Source organism: Nilaparvata lugens, chromosome 10, assembly GCF_014356525.2.
Source record: "Nilaparvata lugens isolate BPH chromosome 10, ASM1435652v1, whole genome shotgun sequence".
Classification (NCBI taxonomy): Eukaryota; Metazoa; Arthropoda; class Insecta; order Hemiptera; family Delphacidae; genus Nilaparvata; species Nilaparvata lugens.
Window position 1 is genome coordinate 27799316 of NC_052513.1, and position 15844 is coordinate 27815159.

A 15844-nucleotide genomic window follows, 5' to 3' on the forward strand; every position below is an offset into this window, starting at 1 on the left:
CTTTTGAGTTGTCTTTATAATATCCAATGTCCTACCTACTGATAAGTTGCAAAAATTAATATTCAACAGCAGAAACATTCTTGGATCTCTAATAGAGAGTTACAATACAGTTAGTTATCAAGAGTCTTTATCAGTAAACTAGTTTATTTTCTTTCAAATGTCAATTATTGACAAATTAATTTCACATGAGGCAGAGGTTCAATCAAATATAAATAGCATCAATATATGAAACAGAACAAATGAGATAAATTTATGGAATGACAATATTATTTCAAATCTTTGCAATTTTATCAGGAAATTATACATTAGAGATGATATTCTAGTCATTTTTTGATACTGTCATAAGTTCTACCCTAATAATCAGGAAATTATACATTAGAGATGATTCTAGTCATTTATTGATCGTAATGTAGACATTTTGACTTGATACGTCGAGACTTGGACTTAAGAACTTAAAAATCCCGAAATTGACAGAAGAACTTCTGAATAATATCAGCAATCAATTACGATGGACTAGTCTGTCAATGTAAAAATATGAAGCTACTTCTTCATCAAGCCTCTTTTTAGATCAATTTATTTTCATTCATGATTCATCATAGATTCCAATAACATAAGCTCCCATCATATTATATGACAATGTAACACAAGGACCACGGTTGAGAATGGATTGATGTGTAATTGGGACCAATTCGCTCACTGCAAGTGAAATCTAAAAAATGAACCTTGTTACTTATGAAAAATGTTAAATAGATTGAAAATTTATTTTTTCAGTAATAGAATATTGGGAAATTAGCAATTCTGGGCTATCCCTGTTGTTCCCTTCCCAATCACCTATATGATTTGTGTATTAAATAGATAAACAACTAATAATGAACAAATAGAATTAAATGACAGAGGCGATATTTTCATATTGGCTAGAAGAGACAAGACAAAATCACTCCAGATTCGAAAAGCCAATAATAGAACTGTTTTACTCAATTACTATAAATAATTAAATTATAAACAATTATTATTAATAGAACAATATTACTCAATTTCAAAATAGGTGAAAATCGAGATTAATCAAATATTTTTTTAAATATCCTATTGAATAACATTGATTTATTGTCAAAAATATTCAAAAGAATAAATTATTCAGCGATTTCAATTTATTTCAAAGAACTTTTTATGAATTGTTGAAATGATTAATTCAACTAACATTTTTGAATGATAGTAACAACAAATTTCCAATTCTGAAAAATCAGGGGGATATTTTTGAAATTTATAATAATAGATTTCAACTCGCCCTACATTGATTCGGATTCAAGAGACTGACTTCTCAAGTTATTTGCATAAGAATATGCAGTGGGTCATATACAAATCCATAACAAGATTACAAAAGAATGGATGGGTTCGCCAATTGGATGATTGCCCTATTATTCCAAATGTTCCCCTTTCATAGTCATGTTTTGACATCCATTCTTCAATAAATTATCCTGACAATAACTCAAAAATGACGTCTGATGTTTGATGGTGCCGAAAAATCAAGCGCAAAAAGACTATAGACTCCAGACTCTGCTCTAAAGCTCAAAACACAGAAGGCGCTCTGTACCTCGCAAATTAAAAATATTACGGTTGAATACTTAGCATTTAGGTGAGGTAGATTGCGCACATTGGAAGCGCGCCGCGCCTCTGTTGATGCAAATGTTAATTTGCAAGGGGCGGCGCGCCTCCTGTGTTCTTTGAGCTTACAGATGAATAATATAAAAATATTCAGTTGAAAGAATGGTAATAATTTTTTATCTGAAAGCTGAATGAAGTTTTCACTAGTCAATTTAATTAATATTATGACTTATACAGTACTTATTCATTAAACTAATATGTATGCATGCTATTTGAAAAAAAATGTTAAAAAATATTCTACCCGAATAATCAGCTTCAGAACATGAAAATAAATATTCTCAAATCTATATCTCGAAGATATTGATACAATAAAAAGACTGATATTCTTCAATATATTTAAGGTACAGGATTAAAGAAGCTAAAGAGTTTTTCCTTTTAATTCAATTTTATGCGTTTAATTTTCTCGTTGATGGAAATGACAAAAAAATCTATTATTATTATTATTATTATTATTATTATTATTATTATTAGCATATGGCTTTGAATGGTGGGGAGACCCAAGGGTAGTTCCACCTCGCCGTATATAGTCAAAGTTCCGTAATGGGAAACCGGACACTAAGATTATATAGTGTACACAATACTTTAAATTTACACTTTTCACTTCGAAATAGAGTTTATTTTGATGTTAAAAACTCCGAACATAATACAAAACCGAAACAAAACACAAAACCACTAAGCCAAATTCAGACAATAAATTTAGAGCCGAAAATTTATAGCACGTTACAATTTTGCTATGGCAACCACAAATTATAAAAAAATCAATGATGATATAGTTATAATTAATTATTATTAATTCGATAAACTTGCTCGGGAAAATGGATATTGAAGAAGCATTTGATTAGAATAGATTTTGGTAGAAGAGCAAGACATTATACTGGAACTGGAATTAAGGACATTTTTATATCAATGAATCTAGAAATGTTGTTGAGTTCTAGGCCACAGCCGTATCTTATATGATGAATAATATATGTATATATCTTGGCCTATTATTAAAGACCCTCTTTGCCTCTTATATTATGCCGATACTGCAATATTAAATCATTTTGAAACTACTATATACAGTATACTGTTCGCTACATTACAATGATACCGTAAACGGCTATTCAACTCAAATGTGCTATTGGGTAGGAGCCAGAGCGCCTAAATACAGTTCTATATTCGAATAAATGGAGCATAAAAAGTCATAGGAAATCGCCTAGCATATTTTCAAAATATACGCGGATATAGACTTATTTCAATATTATGTGAAATAATTGAGCCAACTGCGGTGATATATAGTCCAACATTATCATTCAGTACACTATGTACGGATGCGTTTCCCATACTTGCTTGAGGCGTTTCCAATCCATAGAATCAACTCAACTTATATGTAAATATAATAGTGATATTATGATGCAATGATAGTATAGTATCTATATACTATTTAGGATGTGATGGGCTTAAAATAGGTTAGGGCAGGTTTTAATGATTGAAACTATTCATAGAATACGATATGATAAATTTTATTGTACTGTAATGCACATAAGTTTAGTATATAGTGAACAAGTAACTATCCTATATTAAATCTGAATCTCTGCGTTGAAAATCTATCCAAATTCCGCCTTCAGAATGAGTCATCAGGTCTCGTGTTGAAATCTTCAGCGGCTGTCGTGTTCTGCTGTTCAATTTCAATTTGTAGGTCGACAAAATTTTGCAAATGGTAATTTTTATCTGCATCATCACGAATGGGATTGCTGGAATTAGTAGGAAACTTGATTATTTGAATGTTATTCATCTTTAATAATATTTTTGTAACTGAAAAAAGTGATTAGGCCTATAATTCACATACATAATCAAAGAATTTTATTCCAGGATTTCAAATTTATTAATGATCTAGGATATGTTAGAACAAAATGAGAAAATAGGGCTAGAAAACGTTGTGTGTATTATTTTGTAAGTCTATGACACATATTCTTTCAACTAAATTAGGCTTATAATAATTCATAATTGAAACTAGAAAAATGATTGACTTTAGTTTTTCATTTGTACAAGTCTGTACCAGTGAAACATGTCACTATTCAAGTTATGAGTCTCTATGATGTGTGGGTTGAGTGGAAGAGGAGCTCTTTTATTGCCTCAACTTTGCACACATCACTTTTAATGTTGTAAAGTGCAAATAAAAAGGCATTAATCCATCTATCTATCTATGAGTGAAATGTATACTATTAATACAATGACATGATTATTGAAAATATATATAGGAATAGTAAGTAATGAGTGGTTTAAATTTGGAAATTATGGTGACTTTCACCTTCCTTTTAGATGAGGAAGAATAGGATTAGATATTAGATTCGATTCCAAACGAAAATCAATTAAATAAACAAAAATCATATCTAGGTAGGCCTGCTTTATTATTCACGTTGATCTATTTAGACAGTTGAAGATAATCTATCAGAATGTTTTCAGAAGATTTACATGCAAAGTAAGTTGATGCTATTAGTTCAGATATTAGTTTGAGTACTGTAGTCTGACAATTGGCAGGATGACTACAGGGTTTGATTGTTGCTATTGAAACTTTCTTCTGGTGAAGTTAAACTATGTTAATATCATTAACTATGTTACTTGGAAAAAGTCAATAATTACCAAAACACATTCTTGGACCACAACCGAAAGGTAAGTACACTCCTTTTGAAATGCCTCTTATATCCGAAAATCTTTCAGGGTCAAATTTCTCCGGATTTTGGAAGTATTGTTCATCATGATGCATAGCGCTGGTCATCACCACAACCGTTTCTCCTCTTTTCACAATTTTATCGGTGCCAGGAATTTTGTAGTCGTGCTTACAATTGCGCACCAAAGTTCCAGTAGGTATATGTAGTCGCATCGCCTCTGTGAAAATATTTCTTTTGAAATTATTAAACGATATGAATGTAGTTATCCAATAAATTATTTATTATAAATATTTATTTTGTAAATTAGATTAAATTCCTTGGAAATGGTAGCCTAATAGTGAATGGTGTGGTTGCCATTAATAATCAGAAAAGGAAAACTACAGATTGATGAAATATATCAGAGACATGAGATGGATAGAAATTTTATTGGGAAGAGTATGGCAATGGTTAGTAGATTGTTAAAGATCTGTTTTGTAGCAATCAATAGAAAAATAACATGATCTTAAGAAATAAATTTATTATATTTTTCATTAAAATATTGATAGCTAATGCTTTAAGCAATGAGAATAATATTCAGTTACAATAAAATAATACGAAAATATTATAAAAGAACAGTAGTTACAGAACTATAAAAATCATTTTTCAAATGGTCTGGAGCATCTATTATCAGCTTATGCTTTTATCAAGCTCAACATGACACATGTAATACGTCAATTCATTGCATTGTTTCAAGAATTGACTATTTTCCTTATACGCATTTTCAGCATAAAATTGATTGCATCTAATGACTCATTCAATCAGATGAACAGCCACAGGGTTGCATAACAGCATAGACATACAGAAAAGATAGGTGGTGTAATATAACAGTGACTTATCGAAAACGCTATATAGGCTACATATTTTTACAAAAAGGGGTGTCTAAAAATTTTACAAAATCTCAGTATTAATATATAATACTGTAATAGAATTTGAATTATTGATTTTTAGATTATTAAAAAGCTGATTTCAATTGCACCAAACATAAAGGTTCAGTAATTTTACTGAAGGCCTAACCTCAAAGGAGATGGTACTCCAATGAAGAATAACTTGATAGAATATTATTAATACAAGAGTATTTCACCTGCAATAACTTTGTCCATATAGGTCAACTGCTTCAAACATTCGAAAGTGATATTCTCTCCGGCCAGCACTGAGTCAATCTCCTTTCGCAGCCTGTCTTGTATGTCAGTGTTAATGGAAATTTCATACAACATGAAACTCAACACACAAGATGTCGAATTTGTTCCAATTGAAAGGAAAAGGAAAGAGTTTGCAAAAATGCTGACGTCCGTGAAAACTGAAAAATGCAAATTTATTATTATTCGGCAAATATAGATTGAAGGTTTTCTTAATAGATAAACTTTTTTATGCATTGGATTACACACTGATAATTGATAATTACAAAAACCACTAAACCAGCCAAATCAAATTTATGGAAAGTTCTGAAAAATAAAGATTCTCTGAGTTAAAAGACTTACGAAGATAAATTCAAAATTGAGCAGAAAAGTGGACACACTGCTTCGGGAATGAGATAGAGAAATCTCATGAGAATAGGTAAAAATTAATGTATACGATATTACTGATTTGAATAAATGAAGTCCTATCTTAACACCGACTCAATTCTCAAAAGTAGTAGGAAGATCGTATTTTGGTCTACAAGGAATTTTTAAGTTAGGAGAGCGGCTGCATGATATGCATTGTGTACCAAATTGTATGCTAAAGGCTGGAATTTTACAACTTTTTGACTGAATTATTTCAAACGCAAGCAGATGATTGCCTCTAGAAAGGCTGTAATGAAACAGTGCTTAGATTATTCGAGGCTAGGTTGTCATTTTCACCCTTTACAATCATGTGGCTTGCAACTGCTAAATTTTTCAATCGTTCTGTATTTTGTTTTTGTAGATCCAAGCTATTGATAGCATAATGGTGGCACACCATTCAGCCGCTATCCTTGACTTTGAAACTCGTGAGAGACCAAAATACGTTCTTCCGAGTATATTTGATAATTGGAAAAATAATTTCAATTATTTCTGAGAAAGCTTTCACCACCTACTTATATTTTTAAACAAAAAAGTTTCTAGCATGTCGAAAATTTGATGTTTTCTGCTCGAAATGTCTCGACACTGACGAACATAATAATTAATTAAAAATAACTATAGGTCGGATAAAAATTATCCAGACACCAATAGAAAGGAGACATTCTTCCCGTTAATTTGATATAAAATTATTACGAACTACGACGCCCCATGGTTCTGAGAGAAGTGATTTTCGCGATGTTTTCAATTTTATCATAAAAGTTAAATTTGGATGCTTTTGATCCTTCTACCCTGAAACTCTTTTAGAAATACCAGGATATCGGGGATGATATTCTACATCCAATTCTGACTTTGAATTGGGAATTTGAGAAAGTTGCAATTTTACAGGAATTTGCAACCTTGTCATTTCTTCGGAGGGAGGGTCAAGTCTCAACTTATTTTACACTGACTATAATTAGAAATGGATACTATAATATGAAGACATTTTCGATAATAAGGATGCTTCATTAGGTAACCGATAGAATGTTCATATTCCAGTTTTTTCAAATAATTCAATAGAACTATGAAACCTTATTTCAGATTTCAATAATTTAATAGAACTTCAAAACCTAAAATATATAATTTATTGTACACTTGCTGTTTTTTAAATTGCCTCAATATATTTTTTTATAATTTTGGAATCATTGAATGATAGAATTTAGAAACATTCCAATAATCACTGATATATCTACCCTTCCAATCAAATAAATAGAATGCTTTCTATTGATGACAAATGAAAATAATTTGCAATTTTTTGAATCAATAGAAAAACAAATTACTTTTTTCAGGGAAATTCTGTGCAGGAGGATCAGCACCTCCGAATATCTCCTTGGATGAATAGGCCTTGTCCTCCTCGCTGATTTTCCTCTTAGACACACCTGGATGACTCTCATTTGTTTCCTCCTCATGTTTGAGATCAATCATCAGCTGCAGAAAGTCATTTCGCCGATAACCGGTGCGCTCTCGCATCTTGATCGAGTCGGCCAGAATTCGCATGCACGTCTCAGGTGTGCCGAGTTCCAGTCGCAGAAACTTTCTCAAGTAGCATTGAAGCCTTGGGAAGCCCATCCTCAGCACATAGGTCATTAGTATAAGGAATTTCGGTTTGAAGAAGCTGTGAACAAGTAGTACTATTCCTGTTAATCAGAATCAACCTTGAAAAGTTTTTATAATCCTCTTAAATAAATCAATAAATCTAGTAATAATATTGGAACAAATTACAACATAATGTTGTTTAATTCAACTATGAAGTGAACAAATATAACTTCCAGAAAAGAAAAACATGCTACTGCCCAAAACATCTATTTTTTCAATTTCGTCTCAAATAGTCCAAATATATTTATGTTATTGTATGTCCATATCAATTTTTACACCAAATCATCAATTTTGAAATTCCAAATTTGAATAAATTTACTATAGGTACCAATTTTGAATTCGTATAGATTGATACTATATGATAATAAGTTTCTGCTATTATGAAATACTTATAGTTCTAGTAAATAATATTCCCCATTTCTTTCATATAATGAAAAATATGTACTGAATAATAAACAGGCAACTATCAAATCGAATGAAATTCAATAATTCATTCATTCATCTATTTGACAAAAATTAGGTAAGACAATTCGGTAAAAACAGCAGACATAAATGCCCAAAACTGTTTCAATCCTTAATGAACCGTCTAGAGGAATTATCAAATAATCATTTCGTTTATTTCATTTATCAATACAATTAAAAAACATATAGCAATGACTGGGAGAGCAACAGACTCAGCCTTATTTTATGATCTAGTTTACCAAAACATTAATTTCTATAATAATATGATTTCAAACTGAAATCTTGAATTCCTGTCATTAATAACATAGGCCTAAACATTCCAATCACAAAACGTGATAATGTATTTTGACCAACATATTGAAGCTCTTTTGATGATTAAGTGAGTAATTATTGAGTAAGTTGATAAATCTGCTAGTACTGTACTGTAACACTCTTGAATAATGGAAAAAGTATTATAATAAGTGATAGTAACTAACTTAGATATTCATTTTGACTGTACTATAAATTTGAAAAGTTTTGAGCAAAAACCTGTTAGCATGTGCCTTCTAATATAAGTGTAATAATTTCATAGTAGCCTACCTACATTAAAAGGATAGATAAACAATGTCAATGATAGTTATACATAAACTATACTATGGTTATATACTAATGATTTAAGCCTGTACAATTACTTAAACTACCTATGTAAATATCAGCATAATTGACCTGTCAATCATTTGGAGGAATATTTTTTTGGCATCGCCTCCCTCACCGGAATCAAAGTCAAGGCCGAAGACGGTAGAACCAACCACGCTGAAGCAATAGCTGGCCATCAGGTTCTCCACGTCTGTCGGGCTCCCACTGTCACGCTCCACGCGGCCAATCGCGTAATTACAACAATTCACTACCTGCAATTGCAATCAATTTGGTGTGAATATTAATAACACGGAAATCTGGATTATTTATAAAACAAAATTCAAAAATGTTGAAGATATTGACACTTCAATTGACTGAATAAGAATGAATTTTTCCTCCACCTACTGTCTAAAGTGCTTACTTTACTCCCTGGAACATAATTCTAAAGTTTTTCGCTCTCGGGAGGAAAAAACAGGAAAACTCCCTAGTGCGTAAAAGTAACTCCATTTTAAATAACATGGGAAGCATCTCTATATCTCTAAAAACGTGGGAAGCATCTCTAAAAACGTACATTTGAAATAGGTTAGAAGGTCTAAGCTCAGATGAGGAAGCATATAGAGTATTCATTAAACAAACTAAATTCAATACCTCAACCAGACATTTGATCAATATATGAAATTTATGTTTGTATGCTAAAATTATTACAAACTTCACATCAATATACTAAAATAATGTATAATTTATTTATTCCATGTTATTCAAAATACCAGCCAACGAATATTCCTCATTAACTAATCAAATTTGAAACGGGAACTTCATCATAGCTGTAGTTGTGGCGGCCATTGTTGTTACAACTTTTGCCGACGGATAGCGCCAGCCTGTGATTGCAAAGCTAGCTTTTTCCGTTTACTTTTCAGATTATGTTGTAACACATTGTTTGGTCACGTACATTTTTAAAAATTATTTTATTTGTAGTTTTTATAAAAATGTAGGTGGAGGAAAAATGTTTTTTCTCCCTCAGGAAGATTGTTGCCCTCGGCTTCGCCTCGGGCTTCAAACTTTTCCCTCAGAGAGAAAAACTGCACTTTTTACTCTAGATATACAAATATAAACTATTATTTGCTTGGTTGCTTCTTCAAATATATAAATTTATGGATGAATGCCTATAGAGCGTGACTATCAATCATCAATCTTAGGAGGTGCTAGGAACTTTGGGACTAAAGGGTAGGCCTACTGACTGACGTAAGAGAGGATGGCTCTTCGCAGGTAGAATCAGGTGTCTCCAACAGGGGGGTGGACAGTGTTCTTCAACACAAAGACATTAGCAATTAAGTTGCTGGCCTAATCATCTATATATAATAATCACCTGTAGGCTATATAAATATTTATTCAGACAGACAGACAAATATATTTATTTATTTAAAAAAATGCAATTTACAAAGTGAAAATCTTATGTACTCATTTTCAATATATAAAACAACAACAAAAAATAAAAACAACCTCATGAATATACTAGGCCAAAAAATCTTTAGAAAATGGTCTGCATGGGAGAAAAATGCCTGTTCGCAAACCATATTTGCATATTTCCGTGGGATGTTTTGTAAACCATTGCTAAGCTTCTCCAGACATCTGTGTTATACACTTGAAATAATCTACTTGTCAGCTAATTGATTATGAATAATTCTATAGCAATGGTTTACAAAACATTCCACGGCGTGGGTTGCTTTTCGTGGATTAGCGTGGGTCTACTTTGCGGCGGGCCTTACAGAGAGAAAGGAAACACTAATTTTGATGCATTCAGAATCTTATTGAATATAATTTATTACGTACATTTAGTGAATTATTGGATAGCTCAATAAAAATATTAATTAGTGTAATGGTGCATACAGATTTCATTTCATTTTGGATTTCAAGAACAGTAGACAGGTTGTCACCACCAGCGAATTTATCGATCAAGGTGGGTATTACCTATAATTTGTTGTGATGATGTTTTCGGCATTGTCCACTTCCAGCTGCATTAAAAATTTCTTTGATTTAGATTTATATTATTATTTTTAGATTAAATTTATATTATTATATTAGTATAGACGTCATGAAATACTCAATTTAAATAATTATTTAGAGACGTCATGAAATACTAACTGATGAGGGAAGTGACGAGCCAAGTTACGATACAGAGCATGTGAAATATAGAAGGAATTGGTTTGTGTAAGAGATCTCTGTAGTGGTATGGATGTAATACCAGTGTTTATAGCATACCGCGTTTGATGCATATGTGTAATGGGCCCAAGAATGTTCATGTTTGAAAATAAATGTATTAAAATGTTTTTAATGAAGAGCTGTCTTACAGTCAGAACCGCACTCTCCTCAAAGAGAATGTTAGTTGAGAAACGAGGACTTTTTTCAGAGCTAGGTACTTTAAGATTGGCTTTCTGGACAATAAAGAGTGGCTGAAGTACCGTCTTTCAAGCACCACCTCATGCGACTATACCAAACTCCAAAAGGGACTGGACATATGCAAAGTATGCCATTCTTATCTCTCTTATCCAGAGAGATATTCATCTTCCCATCTCAAGATTTTCTGTTCTTTAGTATTGTATATTGTCAATATTACTCAATCAATTTCTAAAATTTTAATTTAAATCCCACCGTATAACGCTTGTTCCATTTATCTAATTTTAATTATCAATGCAATATTGTATTCACTATTACTCACTCTAATTTCATTCATTCATTCATCCCATAATTCTAAGATTCAAATCAACTAGTGTTTAACTTATTAAGTGTAGTTTCTTATTTGAACATTACTTCAAGTTATAATTCCCAACAGCTCGAATTCATCACTACCCGGTCGTGTGTTAATGGGAAGGATATTTTATATCCATCTTAGAGAATCGACAATTATTTGTGGAAACACCGCCGATTTATGAAATTACATCACATTATTATACTATCGTTATTCTAATTGCATTCAATCTTTATTCTCATTGATTAATTATTTAACCTACTTGGTGAAATTCGTTGAATAACTAGCATTATCGTCATTTAATGTAAATTAGTGTATAAGCCAGTAAATATTGTAACCTACATAAATAAAGAAATCTAATCTAATCCAGTACATCGCTCATCATTCTAAATGCATATATATTATACTTTCTATGTATTTTTTTATGTAAGCCTATTCAATGTGAGCAGACACTAATCCTATGGGAATTCTATTATCTTTAATTTTGTAGAGAATGCTTATTCTCGAAAAACTCAAGGTTTTCGAGCTTAAATGGAAAAACATAAAAAAGTCCGAAATTTTTAGGGTTTTTGGAGGTGAAGTCGCCCTCTGGCGTGTCAGAAAATTTTAGATTCCAATTCAGCGCCCCAAAATACATAGGCCTATAGAAACGTCGAGAAAAATTCTTTCGAGGCTGTTTCCTGAAAAACGACCATTTGACTGGACTGTAGTGGTAATCTGATTTGTGAAATTGAATATTCGATACAAAATGTTTTTTTGGTAATTAAACATTGAGATCAAAATTGAAAACATCAGTTTCATCATTCATTTTTATTATTTAATAGACCAAGTATTAAACAACAAAATGATCAAATAATTCAAGAGCTGTTGAAGCAACTTCAAAGCTGACAATACTCTGTTCAAACGGGAAGTTTTCATTATTCATTTGTCTATTGACTGAATGATCTATTATCCATTATTCAGTATTCATTATCATTCATTTCTTCTACTTGAACTATTATCATACATCCTACTCTTGGTGAATGTCATTACAAAGAATTTATTATAATATTCATCAGCAATACAATCAGGAAAACATTATTGAAATATTGCTATATAATCAAAGTTTTACAGCAAAACAATCAATTAGCATACCTGATCTACCATCAGCCTCACTTTGTTGGATGAGAAAAGAGGCGTGAGCTTGTGCCTCACATACCGCCAATGCTGGCCTCTCATTGCAAACACATTCTCAAAAAATGTATCATTTTTGTCCTCTATATCAAGGAACCTGCAAAAGGGGAATCAATCAAACGAGATCAATTATGAACTCACTGCTGGCGAACAAATCTCCTCGTCATCCAAACAGTGCAATTCTGTAAGAAAATGTGTTACCGTATAATCTATTACCGTATCTTCTATAATATAATAAAGGAAAGAATTGGCTTATAGACGTACAGGGTAGGAAAATCACGAATGACACATCATCGATCACGTCTGAACTACTGAACTGATCAACTTGAAATTTTGCATATATTTTTAATTCACCGAGCATGGTTATAAGCCTATTTCAATTCTCCAAGATTTCAGTAGGTCGAGTTTTCAGATTGTCAAGTTTCTAATGAAACCCTTGCGGAGCAAGGGTTACCTGCTAGAATAATATAAAAAATTGTACTTGAAAAACTTTCTTCAAGCAATAAAAGTTATTCTCTCTTTTAATTTGAAATATTTTTAAACTGTTAAAATTTTTCAAATGAATTAAAGAATGAATGCTTTGTCGGTAAATTAGTTAAATAAGAAAATGTAAAACGTAAGTGAATATAGCCTACATTGAAGTTCGTTTTGAATCAAGAAATTGACATGAAAGCAGTCCATCTTATCCTGTATAGTTCATCTTCATGTTAGTGTTCACAGTAGCTTGAGAGAAATGAATTGTTATAGAATTATCTCATTTGTGTCAAAATAATATTATTCCCATTAAGTATGATGATCAAAATATTTTCTATCACAGTCATTATGAAATATATAACTATTTGATCAGAATCTTAGCACATGGAAAAAGACAGCTTACTTTAAAACTTATTAAAAACTCATGTCAAGTAATCGTAACTGAAATGCATGAAATAGAGCGAATAAATAAATTTAAAAGTATGCAGCACTAATAACACACACCCTTAAACATTGTAAAGAAATACGGTACTCTGAACTGTTTATAATCTATATACTCTATATTCTTTTATAATCCAAACAATTGTGGCATACACTTTTGAAATAATTATTTTCACTTACCGTACTAGTTATTGGTTTTTGGGTTATTTCGTCACACAGAAAGAGAGACAGAGCTTTAGAAGTCTAAATTAGTTCATGGATTAGAATAATGAGATTAGAATAAATATTGTGATGACTGTTCTGGCATTAGAACAAACTAAAATATAATTATCTGACAATCTATTTTTTGTTTCATTCCATCTATTAGAAAATGTCCCAAACACACTTTTTTCATGATTTTTTGGAAACATTCATAACATTTTATATCAGAACATTAATTGACATTACATAATTTAAGATTTTACAGTCAGAATCAAAATAAGTCCGCAGAATAAATAGTTCCCATATTTATCAGTTTATTATTTTGTTTATTGGATTTTATTAGGTTTGAAAATATTCACTTTATCACTTACCTATCTTCGAAGTAGCCAAAATCTCGTACCAGGACATTATTAATAATTTCAGGATCACGCAGTAATAGGTAAGGTGTGAACAATGACACATATCCTCCGAACTTATGGCCTTCAAGTTCATCATAAGTTTCTTTCAGCAGAATTTCCTGAGGTTTGTTGCGTAGCAGGAAGCATTTCATCTGTCGGAGGTTGAACTTGGTTGATACACAGGGAAAGCCTCTGTTGTGCCAGTAGCGCAGTTGGTCATACAAATACTTGCATATGCAGCAAATAGTTGCACATAATACAAACGTGATGATCACCATTGTTGAATTTAAAATAACTTCAAGTAGTTAAAGATATAGTGGTATAAGACCTGTTAGAAACATGAAACAAATTATTTTTAAAATTAATATGAAAACTGAAAAATCTACAAAAATATTTATATTTTATTTATTTTTAAATACATATGAGAGCAAAAAAATGAAGAATTGAGAATGCAATATGTTATAACAAATATTAAAAGTAATAAAAAAAATCTTTACAAAAAGTCTTTCTGAACAATATCAATAAAATTAAACATAAATAATGATACATCACAATGTACACAATATGGCACGAAATGATAACATCCCAAAATTGCTCTCTTGAACCATGAAAAAATATAGAATTGAGAATTCTATATGTTACAACAAATATTAAAAGAAATGAAAAATGTTTGCAAAAAGTCTCTCTGAACAATATCAATAAAAAAAATCAAACATAATGAAAAGTGTTTGAGGGAGATATTCATTTCATTTAGATTGAAATTTGATAATTGATGATGAAAGATGTGTCTGAAATTAATCTTTTCAACCATATTGAAGCGTTTAGATTAATAATGATAAATGCCACTAATTATATTACTCTCGTCTACTTGTTCAGAGAAAATAAATGAATATTAATTCACTAGTCTGTAGGTACCGAAGCTAGGTGGCTACTCATATAGAGTTATAGGAGGTAAGCTATCAAGTCTAGTGGGTAGGTGGCTACTTAGAGTAATATGAAGTGAGCTGTCAAGTTTATAAGTAATTTTCAAAGTCATAATTATAAAACATGCAATAAAAACCAATAATTTAGACAAATATCAGATGATAAAGGCAAAAATAGATTCCTGAAAAATGTAACGAGAATTCCATGCAAATTCATTTATAGAAATTGATTATTTAGTCATTTACACCATTATTTGAGTAGAATGAAATAGTCTCACAATTAGAATTTTTCAATTCAATGAGTTCCTGAAATAAATTATTTGACGAGTGATCTGAGAAATTTTACAATTTGGCAACTGAGATAAAACTCTCTATTCCTGTAACCAATTTATAATATCAAATTAAATTAAATCAGAGTTGAAATTGCAATTTACAGTTAAGAACTAAGCTCAACTGTTAACTATCACTGCTTCAGTACCTAATATACTGAACAAATAAATACAAAAAACAACTGAAACAATACATATTTGAATATAAAACCGTATTATGTGAACAGGCGTGACAATAGAATACCTGTTGATATGAAAGGTCTCACTTCTAAATAAGAAATGAACGATTAATCGGATCTACAGATGATACACAAGGTAATGGATTAGAAAATTGAAAGTATCATGAAATGTTTTACACATAAAAGCAATTATCATCGAGCAAACTTTCAAGTGGTTGGGCCTACATGGAATATGAATTAAATGACAACTGCGGTCTGAAGTGATTTATATAATGTTTCCTCAACATATATGTTTAGTACCTACATGTTAGTTCAACATGATTACCAAACATGAAATAATAATGTAGGTATACTTTAAGATACAGATCTAAGCAATGAGAA

At 31.0% G+C, this 15844-nt stretch overlaps 1 protein-coding gene across 1 annotated transcript; it reads right to left on the bottom strand.

Moving 5' to 3' along the window:
* Positions 1-3151: 3151 nt before the first annotated feature.
* On the bottom strand, positions 3152-15844 carry LOC111044653 (cytochrome P450 6B1). The gene is made up of 8 exons (XM_022329856.2): positions 15529-15844; positions 14006-14360; positions 12480-12615; positions 8690-8871; positions 7207-7541; positions 5434-5649; positions 4285-4530; positions 3152-3395 (listed from the first exon to the last, which is right to left on the bottom strand). Exons 2-8 carry the CDS (start codon positions 14308-14310, stop codon positions 3217-3219), a joined length of 1599 nt encoding a protein of 532 aa, XP_022185548.2. The 5' UTR covers positions 14311-14360; positions 15529-15844; the 3' UTR covers positions 3152-3216.